The sequence below is a fragment of the Mastacembelus armatus genome, chromosome 16 (genome assembly GCF_900324485.2).
Source record: "Mastacembelus armatus chromosome 16, fMasArm1.2, whole genome shotgun sequence".
Lineage (NCBI taxonomy): Eukaryota > Metazoa > Chordata > Actinopteri > Synbranchiformes > Mastacembelidae > Mastacembelus > Mastacembelus armatus.
The window spans coordinates 7,986,968-8,010,147 of record NC_046648.1 but is presented as its reverse complement, the minus strand read 5'-3'; the positions used below and the strand labels follow the sequence as shown (position 1 = coordinate 8,010,147).

The following is a 23,180-nucleotide window of genomic DNA, read 5'->3' as shown; positions in this document are numbered from 1 at the left end:
ATCGTCCACCTGGAGGCGCTGTATCCTCTCTATGTCCGTATTCATGTGACCGCCGTAGAGAGGCGGGGTTATAATGTGACAATTTAGGTGCTACAGTGTAACCAATAAAGTGTCCGTGAAAACCGAGCGCGTCTCCTCACCGTTGCGCTCTTCCTTCCCCTCTCCATTGATGCAGAAGAGACCAGCCACGGACATCAAATGACATTTGTGACGGAGGTGCCGCCAGAGGGGACGGGTCTGACGCATACCGCATTCATATGAGGTGCGTAAGCTTGTGACATTAAGATAAGAGGCAGCTGAATACAGTAAATTCCTGCAAAGCTAAAAGGTGCTTTAAGTAGATTTCGGTGCGCTCCGCGATGGATGCAACAGGATTGTTGCTGCTCGAACGGGGGAGGTTGTTCTCCGTCCCCACAGTTTGTGGACCGAGGCGCTGGCCTGTTGCTAGGAGACCTTTTGACAGCTGGGAGCTTTTGGGAAGTGACAGTTAATGAACTAATGGTATCTGTCTTATCTGGCAACCCAGACCTTCCTCCTCCTCCATAGTCCAGTTCCCTGCGCGCTGTTCGTGGATAAATCCTAACTGTATCTTGTGCGTTAAGTTTTACCACTGGGGTTGCATTCAATCAGAAGATTACAGTGTATTGCTGAGACAACGGCCCGATTGTTTGTGATTAATAGATCCTTAATATATCCAGATATGTTTCATCTTTTCTAAGGAATTCATGATGGGAATTTATTATAGGCCCAGCCCATTATATCTCAATAATAGGAGTGAGAATATTAGTCTTGCACTTTTGATGTAATCTGCAAATATTGTTTAGCACATTTGCATGATTTCCATTTTTAAGACCGTGCCATCTAACACGTAGACAAAGGTAGGAAATATGTGCAGCATGTATTGAGGTTGGGCTCACTACTATAGAATAAGGTCCTCTCCCTCATGTTGTGCCTGTGGATCTGAAGGTCACTCCTGATCAACAGATCAATACCTAGATCTGTCTGGAGACTACACTCAGTAGCAGCCAATAGTACACTCAGCCCTGACATGAGCTGAGCCATATACCTACACAGGCTTCCGTCTGTGAAAAACCCCTATAGAGGATCGAGCCGACTTAATGTACAGTAAGTGAGTAGTAGTTCGATCATGATATCCAGAGCAGCTTGGGTTTCTGAGTGGATCTGTGCTGACCTCTGTTTTCTCTCTTGTGCTGTCGGGTATTATATCACAGGAGACTGAGGGATATCAAATTCAGGTGTGTAGCACATTATGTCAAGGTTGTAGCTACACCAGAAGGACTTGCTGTAATTTGGACTTCCAGCTTGTTTTGAGAAGTGCTGAGCTTGTTTATTCTCCTCTATGAAGTCAAGCTGCCTGTGGCTGTCAAAGCGCATGTGCTTTATATGAAGGGGCCTGTTAGTGCATCTGAAAGAAGAAGTCAAGATTAAGCTTGATCCGTGTTTGCATCCCTTCACACATTGCAAAGGAGGCTGTTACAGTGTGACTGGGTTGTATGGATTGGCTGAGTAAAGCTGGCGTGCTGTTCTGTCCTATCAGGCTGATGTATGTGCCCAGTGAGGAGACTACAGTCCTCAGGAGCCACAAACCACCTCCTCTCTACCTCCACCACCATCTCCTCTTTCTGTGTCTTGGGGCATGCCTTCAGAACCCAGCCTCAGGTAGGTGGCGTGGCACTTCCATACATAATGTACATAGGATAGAGACATTACACATGTTCAGAATTCAAAGCTCCATTTAAATACTTAAGTAAAAAAGGTTAAATAAACAAATGATGATTGTAGATTGAAATTTTACTCAAACGGGGGTAAATGGTTTCTTTGATGGGGGGCTATTTTCAGCTGTAGATTTGGTATATTTACAGCAGTAGGAAAGTGTATATGGGCACTGACTCAAAATAATTTGCAGTGCTCATGTTCTTGAACGAACATGTCAACCAGTCCAAATATGTGGCTCAATTATATGTTTTGTCCTGTGCTTGTGTTTAATATGCACACCACAGGAAAGTGCAATAATACTGTAGTGTTTTTAAAACATAACTGCCCCATTTTCACAAATCAAGCTCAGTCAGTGACAGGGAGTTCTATTAATTCTGTGAAATCCGTTGTATAGTACTGTATTTTCTGTTGTGTGAGAGGAGCCTTGACAAGCCTTGATGTCGTTTTGGTTTTAACATGGATACTGCAATTTTTTTTTAAATTGGTAGCCTGTGGACAAACTGGAGTCATGAGATCTGAAAGACATGAGTAAGCTGCATTATGGGAAATGTAGGATCCAGGATATTTGGAGTGTGACTTGTGATGGTAACAACATCATGATAGTTTTGCTCCAGCTGTTTCAGTTTTGACCATTTTTAAAAAAATGTGAATCAGCCTGTGAAATACTACATCACTGGAGTAGCATGTCCATCAAATGTCCATCATACTCTTCTCCTTATAAAGTTATAGGATAATATTCATCTTAACATTTTAATATGTTATTCATCTCATCAAGGCCATCATGGGCTTTGGTCCCTCCTCAAATCCATACCAGCACTGCTCCCTCTTTGGATTGTAAAATTCTGTAATTCCTCTTCCTTCTCACTTCCCTTCCTTCTCATCCAGGAAAAGCAATTTTGTCCTTTTTCTCCCTTGGCTCTTCCACCAGCAGAGTCCAGCTACCAAACAGACAGCCTGACTCATCATTCATCCTACCTCTAGCCCCTAGCGTGCACACACACACCCATTATTTTCTATGTTTTACACCCCATCACCATGAAGGTGACAGAGCAAGCCTCTAGACAGCAGCATTTAGAGTGACAGCCAGGACTGCAAGTGGACAAAGATAGATTTGGATGGACAGGGTGGCATGGTGCTGACGGATGGGTATAAGCAGTGGGACTGAGGATGGGTTGAAAAACAGATTGTATTTGCCACTTTGAGGGTCCACAGCATACAGTTCAGCAGCCAGACAGGCAGCCACACTCTTACAAATATGCTCTACTGTTGCTGTATTTGTGTGAAGAATCTGGCATAAGAATTATGAGGCATATTGATGGGCATAAAGTGTTTGTAAGTGTTGGTACATTTCTTCTATCTCTCTATAGATTAGACTCATTTTCTTGCTCACTGTTGTCATTTTAAAAAAAGATTGCTTTGTCATAAAAGTATTAGGATGCCACTAAAATATTAGCATCACTGTAAGGCTGCACTAGAGATTTGAGTTAAATGCTAATGGAAACATGCTCACAGTGACAGTATCAATATGATGTTTAGTGTATGCAGCATTTATCATGTTCATTGTCTTATAATGGCGTGTTATCAGGCTAACTTATAACAGATATTTGGGTTAAACCGATTGAAATTCTGACCTGATGATGGCACTGCCTGAAAGTAAGGGGATCACAAAAATCATTAAAATGTATCCCATGGGCGCATTGAAGTCTTGGCAGGTGGAAATCCCTTCATCAGTTTATTAATACATTTCAATCAAAACCCCAGAGGTCAGTCTTATGGTGGTGTTAGATCAAAAGTCCAGAGGAGAAAGGTCAAAGGCATTAGGATTCATCCTCTGGAAAGCATGATGGTTTGTAGAAATTCTGATATGTGAACTTTAACCTGCAGGTGGCACTACACGAAATATCGCCATTTCCAAGAAAATCACCAAACCAAACTCCGGATTCATGCACAATGTCTGTTTCTACCAGAGTGGCAACTCATCTAATAGTTGCTGAGATGTTTCCAATTTGGACAAACCAACTGACCGTGGCAACTATGCTGCTAGTGTGAAATCATGATAGCAGTAGTACAACATGTGTAATTTTTATTATTATAATAATGCTTGTCTTATCCACTACTCCACCTCCTCTTCAATTATATATCCTCCATGTGTGTATGTGTGTTTGTAGCAGCAGGGAGATGCTGAGAGGACAGAGGCTTTGTCAGTCAAAGTCCCACCAGGACTCTGTCCTCTCTGCTCTCAACCAGCAGAGGAAGGACGGCCTGCTGTGTGATGTCACCCTGGTGGCTGGTGATCAGAAGTTCCATGCCCACAAAGCTGTCCTTGCAGCGTGCAGTGATTACTTCAGGGTGAGTCCTGGACCGTGTTATTGAATATGTATCTGTATATGAAGGACTGCACTATTTTCAAGCCGTGATGTGCCATTCTGTAAAAAAGCAGGTATTAGTCAGATAATGTAACTCACTGCTTGTGTGATAGAGGTGACTGTATTGTGTTATATAACCATTTTCAGGGCTGGTACATTGTTAGAATTGCCACAAAACCTGTCTCACATTAATGCTGGTCCAGCTGAAAGAGCCTCATTAACACAGCTTGTTAATGGAGGGATCTCACCATAGTTGAAGTGCTGTTTCAAGAGATCATCCACGCTGCCAAAAATAAAAGTACTGGAGAAACTCAATTCTAAAAAGTAAATCTGAGGGGTTTTGTTAGGAAAATGGTCAGGTTTACGTGCACAGATGGTAGTAAATACGTATTTAACAGTCAGCTTCAGTTTAAATTAAAAGTGCTACAGCAGATCATCCTTGAGAAGCCCACCTGGATCGAGCCCCAGTGTTTACCTTCACATGGTCTCTTGCCAAGGCTTCAGTCTGATTCTAGTTAAGCCACAGAGGTAGCTTTAGGTAGACTGGCGCTGTCACACAGCCAGCCAGGAGATTTGTTGAGATGGGCTGTGCAGGGAAAAGTGCACAGATGAGATTTGATTTAGGGACACTGAGCAGATTAGAAAGTAGAAATTAATCCCTCTTGAAAATGAGAGGTGGATTAAATATGTTCAAGTTGCCCAGGGATTATTCCTCCTGTGTGTGTGTGTGTGTGTGTGTGTGTAGTTTATTTTACTTCTCTCTGCTGAGAGCTGAGGGTGAACGGGTCAGACTCCTCTCCTCCTTTTCCTCTCCCCTTTTGTTCTCTTTTTGTTCTTCAGCTTCATTTTTTAAAAATGCTCTTCTTTCAAAATCCCAGGTGAGCCAAGCAACACTGTTGTTCCAGCGCTCAGATTATTAGATCAGCCCGCTACAGTGCGCAAGAAAACTCAGTCTGCTTCCCTGTTCCTCTGTAAGGCCTTAATAACATTATCTTCAGTTTGTCATCTGACTCCACTGCTGGGTTTCATTTAGTTCATTTACTGAGGAGATGAAGTTGCCATGTCCCTCTTTCTCTCTCTCTCTCGTTCTTTCTTTGATTCTTTCTTTCACACTCAGACAAACATCCGCTTGAACACGGAGCAGTGATTATAACATGTTATCCAGCCCAGTGGACATGAGTGATTGTAATGAAATACCTGACCAAGCGTGAGTTGTTTACCTGGGACTTGTTCTGAACGTGTCACCTGCCTCTTCCAATGCCGTCACATTACTTAGATGTCTGGAGAGCTCGGGGAGCTATGATCAAACCAGTCACACCACCACCACCACTTAATACCCTTAGCAAGGGCATACACGCACACGCACACGCACACGCACACACACACACACACACACACACACACACACACACACACACACATAGAGCCTCTCCATGCTTTCATTGTGATACAGAGAAATTTTGTCTTGTATCAAACACTTTTGGTGCCTCAAAGAAACATTTTATACTGTAGACAACCTTTGACCTCTTTATGAAGGCAGTGTTATTTTAAGATGGAGTTATAGTATTTTGTCTAGATCACTTCAATCACTTATGTGATCTACTGTACTGAGTAGTACATTCAGTGCACTGTTATAGAAATGATATGGTGCAAAAACAACTGCAGCGCAGATGTCAGATCAAATCGATCTACAGTATGGGTTTGCATATTATATATCCATGTACTGCACCATAGAGGCATTAATGGCTTTGATTTTCTTCTGCTGTAGCTGTTGATTCAAAATAAGGGCATATGCTTACTTAAGATAACCTCAAGTAAGAGTAACAAATCAATCCTCTAATGCACTGAGGAACCAATTTACCTGGATGCTAATTATTAGGATCATCTCGTATTAGCCAGATGTTAAGAACAGTGACTTTTTAATTGGCTACAACATTTTCCAATCAAATACAATACTACTAGTTGTATCTTTGGAAAGTTTTGTATGTCATGGTCTTGATTTGGTTTTACAGGATTTTCTACTTTGCCAAAAGTAAAGTTCTTTTGTTTGTTAGCAGGATAAAGGTCAGATTTGAAGAAGAATAGTGGATAAAGCAGTTGGCAGGTTCAGTCCAAAACCACTGGTTGGCCCGCATGTCCTCAAAAACCTGAGCAACCAAATCCTGAGCATTGATCTTCCTGTCACAGGACCTTAGAGAGAAGCTATTATTTCACTCAGACATAAAAAACAACTTCAGTGAATGCTGTGACGTTGAGTGTGTGAGGGAGTCACGAGTCCTCCCTGGTATGATCACCCAGAGCACACACACATAACTTTTGCTGTCAGGTCAGACTAACTGCTGTGCTGCACTCTCACTGCAGCATCATGTGAAAGGGCTGTAGTGAGCGGGGCTCAATGTGTCTCTGTGCTGGATCTGTATCCCAAGTGAGAGGGTCCATCCGTCATCACCAGCACTCCCTCGGCTCCTCCGCCAAGGTCAGGAGCATTCATGCTGGAGGCGAACACCTCTGTCAACACTCAGGCTGAACTCTCTACTTCCCTGCTCACTTGTAAACATGCATTTAACACAGAAACAAACATGCAAAGTGAAAGCAATTCCATCTCTCACACATATACTCTGCTTTTTACTTTCTGCCTATGTCTCTATTCAGATTTCTATGTGTCTTTTACACTCATGTACACACTGACCACAGCTCAGGCACCATCACAGTCCAGGTTCAGCCACAGGCCCTCCTATGCTCAGTGGACCAGCAGATTTTTAATTAGGGCAGTGGTGAATCAAGAAGGCTGAGCACTGAGCAGAGATGTGCAGGCCTTGGTTAAAACTCAGCATGGCCTCAAGTCAAGTCCTGTCTCACACATCACCCTAACAATACAGAGAGGCCATTTGCCATTGGAGGGGGCCGGTGCCTAGTTAGAGTCATGTGTGTTATGAGTCCACCAAGGGGACTGGATGAGGTTTTGGGAGCACTGAATGTTGTTTTCGTGACAGAAAGAAATACTACGCTACCTAACTAGCCTGAGGACGTTTGAAGCTTATATTGTAATTACTCACCAGTCTCCTGAGTAGAGACTGTGCTTCAGACCACTACTGTGATTTAAAAAATCTGAAATAGCACATTAACTATCCTGAGGCAAGGAAACTGTGGGGAAAGAAATTATTTACACCAGCTATAATTAGTTTTCAAAATGGTGCCATTCCAAACCAGAAAAATAAAAACTATAAATTTAAAGGTTTCATCACCACAATGTCCTAAGTAAGAAGACAGATAGTCAAGATTATCTTGAATTGACCTATCGCTTTCCACTCACTTTTCCCCTCTACACTGATGTCAGCGTTGATCAGAGGCTCCATCATCACCTCATGGTGTGATACCAGTCAATAACTTTGATTAGCTAGCAGCGAGCTGGACTCACACACAGCATGATCAGACTGCAGACGCTGCGTTTGCTGCTTTGATTTCAAATTTGCTTTCCACATGTGTGACTGTGTATATGTACGTGGCAGAAAGTGAGAAAGATGGAGAGGCTGTATCACAGAGTACTGATTGTGCTATTTATTAGTGCTGACCTCTGGGCCCAAAATAAGCAAATCAATATAAAGGGGGTTCTAGGATGTTGTGTCTGGCAGATTTTGATTAACTGTAATGCTGTTTTTCTCAGCACATACACATACAAAAACAATTTTTGACTCCATTAATATTGTAACAACTTACAGATATAATATGATCAGCCTAGAGAGTCAGCATTGAAGGACTGGAAGAACAAAGCTGGATTGATTTTGCCATCAACACCTGTGGTTATTGCACATTTTATAATGCAGTTTACTGCTGCAGGGTCCCCGTTTCCTTTTAAGCCGAAGACAGAAAGTAGCTGATACAATATCTGTGATGCAGTGTTCTCTTATCTGACTTCTGTGGTTTTGCTATGTGTCACCAGGCCATGTTCAGCTTGTGCATGGTGGAGAGTGAGGCAGATGAAGTGACTCTGCAAGGAGTGACCAGTGTGGGGCTAAAGCATGCCTTGGACTTTGCCTACACTGGACAGGTGAGTATGAGCAGTGGCCAACACACATTGTTTTATTGTCTTTACCAATATTAAATGATTCTTGTTGCTGGCTGTATAGGCTGTTTTATTTTAAGGACATGATCCTCTCAGTAATGCAGCCTAATTAATAAGCCCTCTGATATCAGAAACTTTCCCACACATAGATATTTGACCTATATTAAAAATGAAACATCATCTTTTCAATATGTTCTAGACACACATGCAAAGTGTACTAAAAGGCCTCTCTTGGGCAGTCACCAAAGCACCAATACCACACAGTTCCCAAACACATGCCAAGTTAAACATGCTTTAGCAAACCTAACCACTAACATGCTGAGCTAACCATCACTGGCAGAATGCAGTCTAACCCACCAAACAAGCCTCCTCAGCCTTTGTACAGTATAAAGCATACAGTTTCTCTAACACCTTCAAATAACAGCGGAGATGCTGGGGTAACCCAGCAGCACTGGCAGTATTAATTATTTGATTAATATAAATTTGGCTGCGAGGGAGCTCATTTGAACTTCATATACTGGTGCAAGGTAAAACAATCTTGTTACTGATTCCCATGAATTACAGCTGTTTGAGGGTAAAAAGTGCAGTACTTAGTGCAATATATAGCAAATAAATAACTAACTAAATAAATACTCAATTAAAGTAGGCCACGAGTCCTCACATGCAGTAGTTACTCTTCACCATTGCCAAATATGTCACCTAAATAAATCAAACATGGATTTTGCAGATTACCACTTTAATCTCTGCAGCATAAGCTTCTGCTGAACATGCCTTTGGATACAGTGTGTTATCCAGCAGTGTGAAGGTGCTGTATTAGATTGTACTACAACCCAATCACTCCACTGTCTGTTGCAGTCTGGTTGCCGATCATTATTCGGGGACCTAGATAAACACACATCAATCATTTTATGGAAAGCAGTAGTGACTAGCGCAGTATTTTATTTTCATGCTTTAGCAGAGGGGTCCTTAACCTTGCTATCTCACACCATACGAATGTGATCATTTTAACAACCTTCCTTAACCTTGTTAGTGCTAACAAAACTCCGTCCTGTGAGCACCCTAGAAGTGTACAGATAGGTCAGGAAGTTTGTAATCACTTCTAATTTTATTTTCACAGTGGAAATGAGCAAAGAGTGAGTCAATTAGGCGATGTAAGTAGGTCAACATCAGGCTTGCAAGCCACCCTGCTTTGGCTGGCTCTGTTCCTGTCTGCCCAGAGGAGATGATAGTGGATGAGATGAGGGCAATATGCTTATCCCCACACCGTAAATAATGACCCACTAAAATCCTTCAGCCACATGTCATAGGCCAGTGGGGTGGATGAGGAACCGTACTTCCACAAGATACTCCCCGACAGAAAGTCACTCCCCAGAAATTTTGACTGCATGTCCCGACCACGGTAGTTTTCTTAATCAATTAAACATATGGTGCATCCTTTGGTGTTACCATTTTACCACCTGCATGCAATTTCTCAGATAATAAACCTATAGAAGACATCTATACATCCACACAAGCATTTCCTTTCATTTTGTCTCCTCCAGATACAAGCTCGCAAGTGCAATAACCGTCAGTTTACACAAGAGCTCACTATACTCCCACACTGAACTGGCCATGGTGTTATAAAACTGACTTCTGCTGTGCGAGGTTGAACGTGTTCTAGTTGTAGTGGGCCTCTGGAGTGGAGAGGAGAGCAGGATCTGAAGAGCATCCATCTACAGTTATTATAGCTGTGTTTATCTTTGACCACATGGTTTTATTTGTTTCATGTAATAAATGCAGCATTGATGTTTAAAATAGGAGCATGCATTTTCTTAAATTAAAAGATTTTGATCTGATAGGTGATCAGAAATTGCAGTATTCTATTTTTACTAAAGCTCAATACACTTGAGACAGAAAGACGTTTGTTGCTGCTTTCCATCTTAATATGTAAAGCTTATGGAAGCTCATCCACTGTCTTGATAGTAAGCTGGACATCTGCCCGTGCCTGACAGGAAACCACACAGTGATAAATTGTAGTGTGCACAGAAGAGAAGAAAACAAAACACTTATCATTTAAGCTTGCTGGGAATTGTAGCTGTAGTTCCATGGAAAATATTTTATCATTGTACATAAACTGCATAATGATTTCAAATGAGCTGTTTACATGAATGCTAAATTGGTCAGATGATGGGCGTGTTTATATGCAACAAAGCAAGCAATAACCAAAAATGCTGACTGAAATGTTTTTCACATCAATAAATGGACAAACATGCACAGGAAAAAATTAGTGCATTTGTATTCAGAGCTTTCCTACCGAGATGAAAAACACAAGCTGCTTTTTCTGTTTTCAAAAATGGTAAATCATAAGTAGGCTTTAGCCAAAATTATATCCACCAGTGCTACTAAACAATGTTCAACCCACTGTATTAACAGCAGTGAGATGCGAGGGAGACAAATGATGAAGTCATTTTTCTCACTTTCACTACTGATGCAGTCACGGCTCTGTGGCTATGTAGGGCAGTGCTTGCTGAATGGATTACCAATGGGTTGTTCTTGCTTTTTTAAAATCACACTAAATTTCATTTGGAGCAGATGAGTTCACTGTGTGAGAGGTTACATGTTTAGTCTGACTGGGTTGTTATTCCACTGATTAATGGAATATTTAACTCTATGTGGTCCTGTTGGTTTTCTCAGAATAGATACAAAACAGGACTGTTTATCCTCTGCACAGTACACACTACTGTACCTGGCTCTGCTCCTGAGAGCCTAATAATATACATTGGCTGCGTTACCGAGCTTTATGTTGCATATGGGTGGGTAATATGGAGGAAACAGAAGGAAGCTTTCAGCAGATAATTTCAGCTGCTGTTCATTCAGCGCAACAGGAAGCATTTTGGCACAATCAATGCTGTAATAATTGCCATGAATATGTTGCTACTGATGGGATGATAATGGTGAAGCAAGCACACTGGAAGAGCAGTTCTTGTTATACTGTGCAATCTGTCGCACTCAAATTCCTCACGTGCCCAGTCTGTACTGCATCATCTAAAACAACCTGGCTTATAATCTAGTTTAGAATTTTCTGTATGTCTAAAGTAAAATGACTGGTAATCCCAAATAAAATGAGAAACATAAAAGGAAATATAAATAATGACGTTACATATGTTTATTTGGTATACTGTCCGGTTTAGCTCACGTCACACAGTATATGTGTGTGTATTAACTTGTTAAATGTTTCAGAATATTCACCTTTTTTCAGAACATATACATAATAATATATACATAAACATAATAATCCATACTATATTTTTGGCATTTCGTCACTCACTTAAACCAAAAATACAGTTTTCAAAACATACTGATATCTTGCTGTATTTACTGTGCAGTAAAGGGTAGCTACTCACTGACAAATTAATCAGCTAAACAGTGTATGAAAAATTATGATAATTACCAACAAGTGTTTGAGGATAAGCAGAGAGTAGAGCAGTGTAATAAACCAAATAAATGAAGTAGATGTGGATGTAGGATGGTTCTTGTTTCTAATATGTAGAATAAACCTATAATACTACATACAAACATTGAGAAAACATGCACAATAATGTGTTATTTTGCATATAATTAAATTTGACTCTACAGTGTGCCTGAACACTACCTGCAACTCATCAGCAGTGAAACAAAACTTCAAAACAAAAGATTCATTTAAAAAAAATGAAACACAATGACCTTGTTTATCTCCATCCAGATTCTGCTGGAGCCGGCGGTGATCCAGGACGTCCTTTCGGCAGGCAGCCACCTTCAGTTGCTAGAGCTCCTTAGCCTTTGCTCCCACTACCTCATCCAGGTACCTATATACGAGCTGTCCTTGTGTATGAGCTGGGGAAATGCTGTCTTCAAAAAATAGGACACCTTGGTTATTCTATTTATTTTCTCACTGAGACCAAGATGGATATAGCAGAGTATGCCCAGTGTCCTCAGGGTATGCAGCCAAAAGCTGCTGTAGATAAAGACAAATCTGGTTGAGGTTGTTGTAGAACAGGATCACTCGGACGTATCTGATATCCTGTCTACTTTAACTTCGTTTTAGTTGCAGTGGCTGTAAAAAGGCATATTATACTATACGGGTATAGGCAATCCTAATTAGATAAACTATTTAATATCATGCAGTGTGATAGTATTTTCAGATTGCAGTCACAAGCCTTTAATCTTTTTATACTCTACTTGACCACCAGAGTACTTACAGTTACATCACAGTAGTAAACCTGGCTCAAATGTGCCATCTGGTGGCTGCAAAGGCCTCATCTCTTAGTCTGTATTTACTAGCTAGCCAATATTGGTATTAATAAAACAGCGAACTCCTGAATAAGTCAGGAGTTTGCTGTTTCTTCATTCTTTATGTACTTGTGTGCACAACCTAAGTCATGTCAGCTGTTACATCTGCAGTTTGGTTAGGGTGCGTAGTCACAGGCAAGGCAAGTGCAATAACAATTTACAATTTATAATACTGCCTTAAAAACAGGTATAGTATATCAGCCAGTCAGGATCATCTACATGCATACATGTAGCTGCACGATGGCTACTGGTGTACACAGCCATGATGAATTAAATATTGAAAAACTACAACAAATACTGCACTTGCTGTGATGAGTTCAATCTGAAATCATTCTAATGACACATTTTTGCTAGTGCATATGTGTGATTGGTACTGTTGCTATTTGCGTAATCATCACCTCATATGTATAAACCCATTTGATTTAAATCTTGAGACTTTTCAAAATAAAATGCCCTACATGCAATTTTTGGTTAAATAGTAACAGTGAAATAAAAATGGAAATGCAGTGAATTTCATTGCAAGATAACTTCCTGAGTGGTTGATTCATGGAACACTAAATTAGTACAGATTGAACTATAGCAAATGGAGATGTATGCAATGTCTGTTTGTGCTGTATGTGGACAGCCAGAAGATGGCAGTCTTATTCCAGCAGTCAGATTTTCTTTAAATGACACCCTTTCTCTGTCGCTCTCTACATTTGGCATCTGTAAAGGTGTCTTTTAACTCTAAAACAGATTTTTTTAAATTTTATTTACATGTACAGGTGCGTATATATGTGTGTGTTGTACCTAAGGGTGAGAAAAGGCATACATTAAAATACAACATTTAAAATCAAGCTATTTAGTTCTGTCTTTAAACAAAGGTACATTTAGTGGAAACTGGTCTAGGTCAATCATCATCTGTCTGTTTATATAATCTTTCTGTAGGAGCTGAGCAGTGTGAACTACTTGGAGCTGTACCGTGTGGCCGACCTGTTCCACCTCCCCGCCTTAGAGGAGGCCATAGTGGGCTTCCTGGTTGAGCATCTGTCGGAGCTGAGCCAGACTCGGCCAGATGAGGCTCTGCAGCTGCCCTACCGCCTCCTCAGGGAGGTGCTGAAGAGCGACCGGCTCACCTCTCTGAACGAGGAAGAGATATGGAAGGTACTAGAAGTGTCTGCGCCTGTATCAGGTCGTCACAGGTTCTCCTTGCAAGTAGAAACCTGAGGAGATACAGTATCAAGGTGTTAAAGTGCAGTGTTAAGTTAATATTTTGATGAAAATAAAGTGAGAAACAATTATCTCTGTTTGTAAACTGCATCTTGGCAGCAAAGTATTCATTATATATAACAAATACACACACACACACACACAAACATACACACTCAAATAGAAATGCATGGCACGATACGGAGCAAACACAGATTAATAAACAACAAATTATACATTGCCATCTGCATCTCAGCATACTGTTTGTTTATATTAATGAGGGTATGCAGAAGGAAGGAGTGTTTCTGACTGTGTGTGATAGACCGTCGGTCCATGCATCCATGTGAACGTGCATGTGCATGTATGATGAACTGCCAGTACTGTGGAGTGAAGCAGCAGTGCGGGGTGGGGACTTGCCGTTTTGACTGTTCATTTGCACCAATCAGCCCCCCACCCCCTCCACGCATCTCTCTCCCTCGCTGTCTTTCTCTTCTTCTCTACTCTGATTAGGCCCACCGTGGCTCCATCAGGGCCCCAATCCCCCAGCTGTCACTCGGCCGCCCGTCTGATTGAAAACAATCAGGCCTCTGATGGCACAATTACCCTGACCCTTTAGCCAGCCGCCGCAGCCATAATCAGCCTCTGATTAGGCTGCTTTGGGCCTCCTTCACTTCGCCTAGAAGGTTAATTTGGGCATCAGACGGAAGCGAACAGCAAGCGGGGGCCGTCGTCCGAAAGGGTGGGGGGTTTTTGCCCACCAATACTGGACCGATATAGCTTAGCTGTCAATCATAGTCACTCAAAGTTTCTCACGCTCTGGAAATCACATTTTCTCTGGCTTTGTTTTTTCTTTCCACTCTCTTCTTTCATGCCATCCTTTGCTCTGTCTTTTTGTAGCTTGCCCCTCCCTTTACCTCCCTCTCTATCTCCTCGCTCTCTCCTTTTCACACACACAGACACACATACACACACTCTCTCTCTCTCTCTCTCTCGTGCACTTTCTCTTTCAGTGCGAAGGGGAAGGAGGGAGAAGGGAGTTGATTTATTCTGTGCCCTGAGGAAGTTGTGTGATGCAGTGTGACCTTCACAGTCAGCTGCCATAGTGCACACACATACGCACACACACACACACACACACACACACACACGCACGCACGCACACACACTGTCACTTCAGAGCTCTGATGAGGAGAGAGGCGGGGTGAGCGACAGAGAAAGGGAGTCAGAGACAGGAAAGTGGCACAGATACCACAAAAAGACAATCCAGGCTTGCATGTTGCTTGCATATTCACACCTTCAGAATGGGTTGAAGGGGAAATAACGAAACTGCACTTTTGCTTGGATAGCTGCCACAGATTGAACATTTATGCAAATATCAATCATTCATCATATTGCAAATGCTGTGTTATGTTTCAGTTGTGATGCTCTGAATTTTGTCTAATTTTTGTCTGATGTGTCCATGGTCATCCTTGTCATTGCCTTTCTACATTACCCCCCAAAACACGCCTTTATTCCACTGTACAAGTTCTCTGCACAGATTAGATTAAAAACCACTTTCTTTGCCTAATAATGGTATCAGTGATCTCCAGTCATCTCACCCACATCCGCACCTCATTGCAGCTAAATAACCTTTTGCTGCTCTCAAGTTCAATTAAAATCTCTTCTCTGTAACTCCGTTTGCCTGAGTTAAACAAAGGAGGGTGCCTGTGGATATTTGGAGTCTGTATATTGAATGCTGCTGATTAATACTTGAGTGCGTGTGTGTATGTGTGTGTGTTGGCAAGTATAGATGCAGTGCCAGATTGGCTCCGCCTTGCCATAATAGCCTATAGGTGTCTAGAAACACCATTACGATTAGCAGCCCTTCACTTCTTTTTTTCTCGCTCTCCTTTTGTTTTCCTTTCTTGCTTGTTTTTTTTTCCCACCTTCTCATTCCTCTAATCTCTGCTTCTTTTCATGCTGACGTCAACCTGCCTTTACTTCCCTTTCCTTTCTTCTTGTATGCTCCTTCTCTCTGTTCTTAACCTCTTGTCTTCCCATAGCCTAATGTCTTCCTTCTTCCCACGCTCTTTTATAGGAACTGTATCAGGCACCCTGCTCCTAACCTGTCAAACTAACAACAGTGGTATTGAATTGGTTGCATTTTAATAGTAAAATAGTAATAAGATTTTAAGCACAGATAATTTAAGGTGCTATGGGCCATTTTAAGTGTTTCTAATATGACAGAACTATAATTTTGACAAAGCTGCCCACCAAATCTCACATTAAGTCAAATGCTGAAATTGTTTTTATATTAGACTATTTTTTAAGGTGTGAATGACTGTTGGTTAGAGACTAACACTGTCTTCTCTCTTTTTACCTCTAGTTGGTTGTTCTGTGGCTGGAACATGATTGTCGCTACCAGTACACTGAGGATCTTCTACAACACGTCCGCTATGGCCTGATGGACGTCCCCACTCTGCACCACCTTGCCCGTAGCCACCCTCTGGTCCAGTCGAGTCCTACCACAGCTGGCCTGGTGGAGGAGGCCCTGGACTATCATCACGCCATCTTTGCTCAGCCTCTCCGCCAGTCAGCCTGCACCAGGCCTCGCTTCCAGTCCCTCACCCTCTACATAGCTGGAGGGCGCAAGCGGGAGGTGAGCAGAGTCAGGGAGCTGAGGTACTTCAACCCAGCTGCACAGGAGCATGTACGTGTTGCGGGGGGGTCGAATTGGAGCGAGCTGGCACCCATGCCCACTGGACGCAGCCACCACTGTGTGGCTGTGATGGGGAACTTCCTGTTTGTTGTGGGTGGTGAGGTGGAGCATGCCACCGGGAGGACATGTGCAGTAAGGTCTGCCTGTAGGTACGACCCCAGGGGCAACCGGTGGACTGAGATAGCCCCCATGAAGGCCTGCAGAGAACACTTTGTCTTGGGAGCTCTGGGTCAGTACCTGTATGCAGTTGGGGGCAGGAACGAGCTGAGGCAGGTGCTGCCCTCGGTGGAGCGCTACTGTCCCAAAAGGAACAAATGGATGTTTGTCCAACCGTTTGACCGCTCACTGTCCTGCCACGCTGGCTGTGTGGCTGACAACCTGCTCTGGGTCTCAGGTACACAGTGATGGGGAAGAAGAGCTCAGGACACACACTCACACATGCTCCCATATGCATTAATTATTCCTACACATACCTGTACATATACATACCAGACACTGTTTAAATTTTGTTAAGACACACACTGCTTTCTGCATATTTGTAACAACAGCTTTCGTTATCTCACAAAAGCCCCGGGTGCTGTTCCTTTGTGTTCCAGGTGGGGTGACAAACACAGCTCAATACCAGAATCGACTGATGGTGTACGATCCAGAACAGGTAGGAATGATGCAATGAGATTTTTTTTTTTTTTTTAGTGCATTAAGAAATTTTACATTATTTCAGCGTTTTTGAAGTGCTTAAAGGATCTTATGTATGATTTTTTGTATGTTTTATCTTATAGTCTAGTATATTATTATATATTTCTATATTACTGATTACCATATTTGAAAGCATGCTGTGTAGAATCTGATACATTTTAAAATCTATAATCTATATTTTTATATTATTCATAAAACCAATAATTATCATCACAATCTACCATATCCCTAATTCTATGGAGCTCTTTTAGCAATTTTCAACACAACTTATTTTGGTTTGGCTTTATGGACTACAACTATAATGTTTTAGTTCAGTCCCACACCTCTCATCAGTCCTGTTTCCAGCAGCAGCAGGCAGCTGTTTGAAAAATCTGATAAATCCAAAGTACACTACCTGCCCAGAACCAAACAACAGACACATGTAGTTCTAGCTGATGGACATACATACCATTTAGCAGCTAAACAACCTAACATTTTTCTCAGGATGTGGTGGAGACCAAAACAGAGGGAAAAAAATGTATGTACTCTTATGTACTTTGTGCAGTAATATCAGTGCTGCATTTACAGCTTGTTGCACTGCCCCCAAGTGTCCAGAAAATTTAAAAAATCAAACACTTAAAGGTTTGTGTATTGACGGTGTATATTAACTGCATATTTACAGTGATCTATTAGTAGAAATGGAATATGTTGTCATTAGTGTGTAATCATTAAATACAAACTGTTGCATTTTCTTAATCTTAGAGTAAGCCTGTAAAAATCTACATAGAAAGCGTGTGTCCTTTCATAGAGGCAGCAATGAGGCATCACCATATTTCTACAGTAGCCCACAAACCAAACACTAGCTCTAGACAAGGAATCGAGTTTCGTATTAAAGGTGATGGCCACCGTACCCTTTGCCGTATCAGAAAGGGTGGATGGAGTGTGAGGGGTTGCACTCTGCAATCTCACCTCTGCACCTTTAAATGTATTTTTACAGACAGACACTGGGTTTCATTCAGGTCTGTTCATAAAGGGTCAGCAACATTTGCAAAAGTGATTCTGGCAAATACTCTTCCTCAGCAGGCAAACTAGCACCTGTGTTACCATCACAGCGTTCCCCATCATGTTATAAATTCTATATAATCTGATTTATTTCTTTAATACTGTGTAACTAATGTTTGCATGTCTGTTGCTGTCCTTTGTGTTTCCACTGATGACAGTTTTCTTTCTTTATCTGAAAAAGACTGTAAAGATAGAGGGTACCCTACAGTGTTCAGATTGCAAAGCTGCCTGATTTGCGACTTTGGACTATATGAACAAAAACTGCCTTTATCTGACACTTAATTTTAAAGGTGCATTGATGTCTGTCAAAATTAGATGATTTTTGTTGGATTGCTGTGCATAATCTTTTAAAACAATCTACACTTAAACCACATTAGTGTAACAATAATGAGCTTTTTCAGAACTTTAACGCAGACCGTATGTTCACTGTGATGGATTACACAACAGGCAGGTGTCAAGCGTCTGCTAATTGATTTTCACACCATATGGAAATTAATGAAAACCAATGGCATTCAGGAAAATGAGAAACACTACATATAAATTTTGAGATACTCTACAGCTCATTTCTAATTAATAAGTAATGGAGGTGAAACTTACAAAATCACTAATAGTATGCCAGCTCCTTTACTGTTAATTGTCCCTGTATTGTAATTACAAGGACGCAAATATATAATCCAAATACTGTGTAAAAGACATTTCTAAAATGCTGTTGCACCATTCAGTGCGTCATGTTTAAAAATGAGTTTCACCAAATATGAAGTACTGCGTATTGGCAGTACAGCTCACCGTAATGGAATGTAGTAAACTACATGTCTGTTTGTGTATGTATATGAGCCAGCTGTTAAAGAGGCCTGTATCTTGGGGAGTCTGTATATATAGTATGGAGGTATGCATAGCGTATATGTGTAAGGTGCATATCCATATGGGTCTGTGTTTGTACATGTCAGCGTAGAAGCGAGGGAACGAAGAAGCAGATGAAAAAGAGAGGGAGAGAGTCTCATTTGTATTCACCATGAATCTACATTCACCTGCCAGAGAAACAGCAACCCCCCCACCCACTCTACCCTCAACAGATGGCCACCCGTCAGCTCCCAGCAGACACACACACATACACACTCCCATTCTCTGCCTCAATCAAGCACTCACACACATACGCTGACACAAAATAAGCTTCGACACACTTAGTGAAATGAGCAGGGATCCATGGTGTAAAATGGAGTGGCTGAAACATATGATTAGAAATAGGGAGGGAAGTCATTAGTACAAACCAGAGCTCTAGTGTCACGTTATTTATCTAGCACAGAGCGTACATCAATTACCCATGCATGGGTATGCTTAAATATTAATCTTCTTATTCATCCTCCTTCCCTTCCCACCCTCCCTGTCTCTCTCTCCCTCCCTGCTTATACTGCATCTCACTTCCTTCTCATCTGCATCAAATAATTTTCTCTCTTCTTTCTTCACCTCCATCTGTTTAAACCTCCACCTCCATCCCAGGACCAGTGGTTGGCCCGTAGTCCCATGTTACAGAGGCGGGTTTACCACGTCATGGCGGCGGTGAGGAGACAGCTGTATGTCCTAGGCGGGAACGACCTGGACTATAACAACGACCGCATCCTCGTCCGCCACATCGACTCCTACAACATGGACCTGGACCAGTGGACGCGCTGCCCCTTCAGTCTCCTAACTGGTGGGCAAAGTGAAGGAACATGAGAGCATGCACCCACACTCATTCTGGAGATGATTGCTTTCTTGTCAGGATGACACAAGCGTAGCTTAGCGTAAAAGACAGCCAGCCTGGTTCTGTCCAAACATGGCAATTTGGAAACCTCAAAGAAAGAGTCCCACACATAATGCAGAGAAAGACCACACTCTGTGGCTCTAAGGCTTCAGTTTATTCAGATTTAACAAACCTGATGTGTCAAAGATACACTGAGTCAATTAGTGAGATTTAGAGGCATCATTAAGCTGACACTGTTTCAGTCAGACAGAGCCAGACTAGCTGTTTTCTAGCCCACAGCAAGAAAGCAAATTGGTTTATTTCCCTAAACTATTCTGTTAGTTCTGTTACATTATAATTAAACTGGAGCAGCAAGAGAGAATGGCTAAAAAAAAAAAAAAAAAAAAAAACAGTTTACAGGAATTGACAAATCAAGATGCAACAACTGTCTGACTGGCCTGTCCACACAGAAGAACTCAGCAAAAACGGCCAACTGCGTCAACACACGCCATCACATTGTATAACTATTATTTGGGTACTGATCAAACCACACCCACACATTCCTGATGAAGATGAGTTAGGTGATAATAACAGGTGAATCATTTTTTTAGTTGTTTGTTTTACTTTTTTTTATTTACTTTTACTTTTAAAAGTGGCTGTAACCAATATTTTTGACTGCCCACAGAGAATTATTACCTGACCTGCAGCTTCCCACAGCTCTACAGAGCTTTATCACTCATTGCTGTGATTTTCTAACCCACAACTTCAATGTTTCTGCTTGCAGCTTTGGATGCAGCAGGTAGCTGTGTCAGTGAAAAAGCTTTAAAGCCTCGCTGCACACTGTTTGCCAAAGACAGATGGACTAAGTTAGCAGCTTTCTGAATCCACTATGTTAATGACATGTTACACTGTGGATTGCATGTCGCAGCTACGAAACCAGATATACTGGGTTGACATCCCCCGGGTGGCCAATGTATTATTGTTATTATTATTATTATCTAATAATAATAATGACTCTGAAAACAAACGTTCTGTGAGTGTTGAAGTCCTACATAGGCACGACTCACAGTAATTCCATACACTGATCATGATTTAACAACAACTGCTCCAGCCACACCCACACAGTCCTGATGATGAGTGCAGGGTTAAATGCTCAAGCTCTGAAACCAAGTTTAACAAGTTTAACTCATCATAAAGACATATTACATTCCAACGGCATATTGTAAACTGCGTGTATAAACATAGTGTGAAGCTGTGTGAGTGAAGCTTTCTGTTTCTCTCGTTATATTACACACATTATGTCTCTCTGCTGGTAGCGAGGAGGCGGCAGCAGAATATACAGTGAAAACACAGCACAGTGCATGTCTATAATTTAGTGAGCATGCTGCATCTATAACCCCCTGGCTGGTTGAGGTAGGATGAGCGCATGAACCAGAGACACGGTCTACCCTGCATATACTGGAGGATGTGGATATATGAACTCATGTTACAGCCCTTAAAGAAGACTCAGTCATGATCTTTTCCTCCTATTAGATTTTATAAAAGTTGAGGCGAGGAGAGAGGAGCTCAATCTTAGCTCTCAATACACTCGTGCCCTTGCCCCATCTTTCTGCATTTATCTCCCTCGCTGCCTCTTGGGGGACGTGGAAGTCATGCTGACAGAATACCCTGTGCTTGGCACGGTGAAGCAGTGTGTTGGCTCTGTCCTCCTCAGGTCAGAACGAGTCGGGAGTAGCCGTCCACGACGACAGGATCTATGTGGTTGGAGGGTACTCTATTTGGACCAACGAGCCTCTGGCATGCATTCAGGTGAGCCAGTACTTTTGTTCATTTGAAGTGATAGGAATTCAGCTATTCTGCTTCTAACATACTGCTCATACAGTAAGGTGAAGCAGCAGAACACTAACTACAAAACATCCATTGTACTAAATTACAAACTGATCTTGAATTGCTAAACAATGAGCCAGCCCCCAGTGTTTCTCAAATGAATACCTTTTTTTTTTCTTGTCCCTGATCAGCCTTGACCTACAACTGAGGATCAAACATTGTATATTTTTAAAACTCACTTTCTCTTCTGCAAAAATGAATTAAAAATTATTTGTGAAAGTGATATGGAGCTTTAGCAGAGCATCGAATCAAGTAGAAGTCTTCTAAAGTTATGGACAGTTTGGTGAAATTTCCGTTGTTTTGTTAGATAGTTTTAACCAGACAAAGAGTCAGTCACAAAATGGTGATGTTGGCATAGCAAATGCTAACACGCTTATGTTTTGCATGTACTTAATTGTGTTTCCCATGTTTATTATCTTAGGGAAAGAATTAATTTATCTTAGGTAAAGAAGTAAAGACATGAAAATTTTGGGTCCTCTTTCCAGGTGCTGGATCTGAGCACAGAGGGGAAGGAGGAGGTTTTTTATGGGCCAACACTGCCATTTGCCTCCAATGGGATAGCAGCTTGTTTCCTCCCTGCTCCTTACTTCACCTGCCCAAATCTACAGACTCTACAAGTACCCCATCACAGGATAGGCACTGTTTAAACTGCCGATGATCAAAACATGAGAACATGAACCCACAAAGTGAGAATGGAGGAACCGCTGGACATCATTCAATATTAGCAAATGTGGCTGACAAATGTACCTGACATTCTAAGTTATCTGGAACCTGCCACCACTGTTACAACACAATCCTCCTGATCTACAAGAGCCATGCTGTTCCACGAGCTTCTAAGAAACTGAGACACCAGAGCATTCACAACAATACAGTAGTACTGTCATATTTCAGATGTGATGAGTTAAGGAAGAAAAAAAACTGCAGTGATAAGAATTCCCAGAGAGAGGGGGAATAAAGCCACATAATCTAACTTGCAGTAAGCAGATATTACTGAGTTGCTTAATTTTCCACAAGTTCAAAGAATCTCCTTCTTCTAGCTAAACTAAAGTATACAACATTTCCATCAGTCCACTATGATTACTTTGGTGGTTGGAAAAATACATGCAAGCCTGTTTTCTCAACTCACATTTTTGCAAATTACCAAGTGTCAAGCAAGGTGATGAAGCTCATCAAGGCACAAATGGCCATGTGACATATATATATATATTTTTTTTATTCAAACACATTTAAAATTACTTGATTTTTTCTGTAACACCAGTGACATGCTACTGTATGTGTGTATGGTATCAACCTGTGTGAGTGTGAGATTTTTTTTTTTTTTTTTTTTAAATTACGCTCAGGACCTAAGACTGTTTATGTTCCAATGAATGTCTGGTCATTGTCATTGTTCAGAGAATATCTGCAGAACAGTGTGTCTCTATATAATATGATAACAATGCATTCTGCTGATTTTCAAAAACATACTTTGACCAAAAC

The 23,180-nt window shown here is 41.6% G+C and overlaps 1 protein-coding gene across 3 annotated transcripts; it reads left to right on the top strand.

The window, feature by feature from the left end:
- Nucleotides 1-82: 82 nt before the first annotated feature.
- On the top strand, nucleotides 83-23,174 carry klhl32 (kelch-like family member 32). Of its 3 annotated transcripts, none has more exons than XM_026294071.1 (11): nucleotides 83-262; nucleotides 1,559-1,680; nucleotides 3,909-4,086; nucleotides 8,044-8,151; nucleotides 11,888-11,986; nucleotides 13,402-13,617; nucleotides 16,028-16,754; nucleotides 16,957-17,015; nucleotides 19,595-19,787; nucleotides 21,532-21,626; nucleotides 22,190-23,174. In XM_026294071.1, the coding sequence occupies exons 2-11, from the start codon at nucleotides 1,658-1,660 to the stop codon at nucleotides 22,349-22,351; spliced, it is 1,860 nt and encodes a 619-aa protein (XP_026149856.1). In that variant the 5' UTR covers nucleotides 83-262; nucleotides 1,559-1,657; the 3' UTR covers nucleotides 22,352-23,174. The 3 variants fall into 3 exon arrangements, with proteins under 3 accessions (XP_026149856.1, XP_026149854.1, XP_026149857.1); XM_026294069.2 differs by having other exon boundaries at nucleotides 3,906-4,086; XM_026294072.1 differs by lacking the exons at nucleotides 83-262; nucleotides 1,559-1,680 and adding an exon at nucleotides 6,465-6,579 and having other exon boundaries at nucleotides 3,955-4,086.
- Nucleotides 23,175-23,180: the final 6 nt, after the last annotated feature.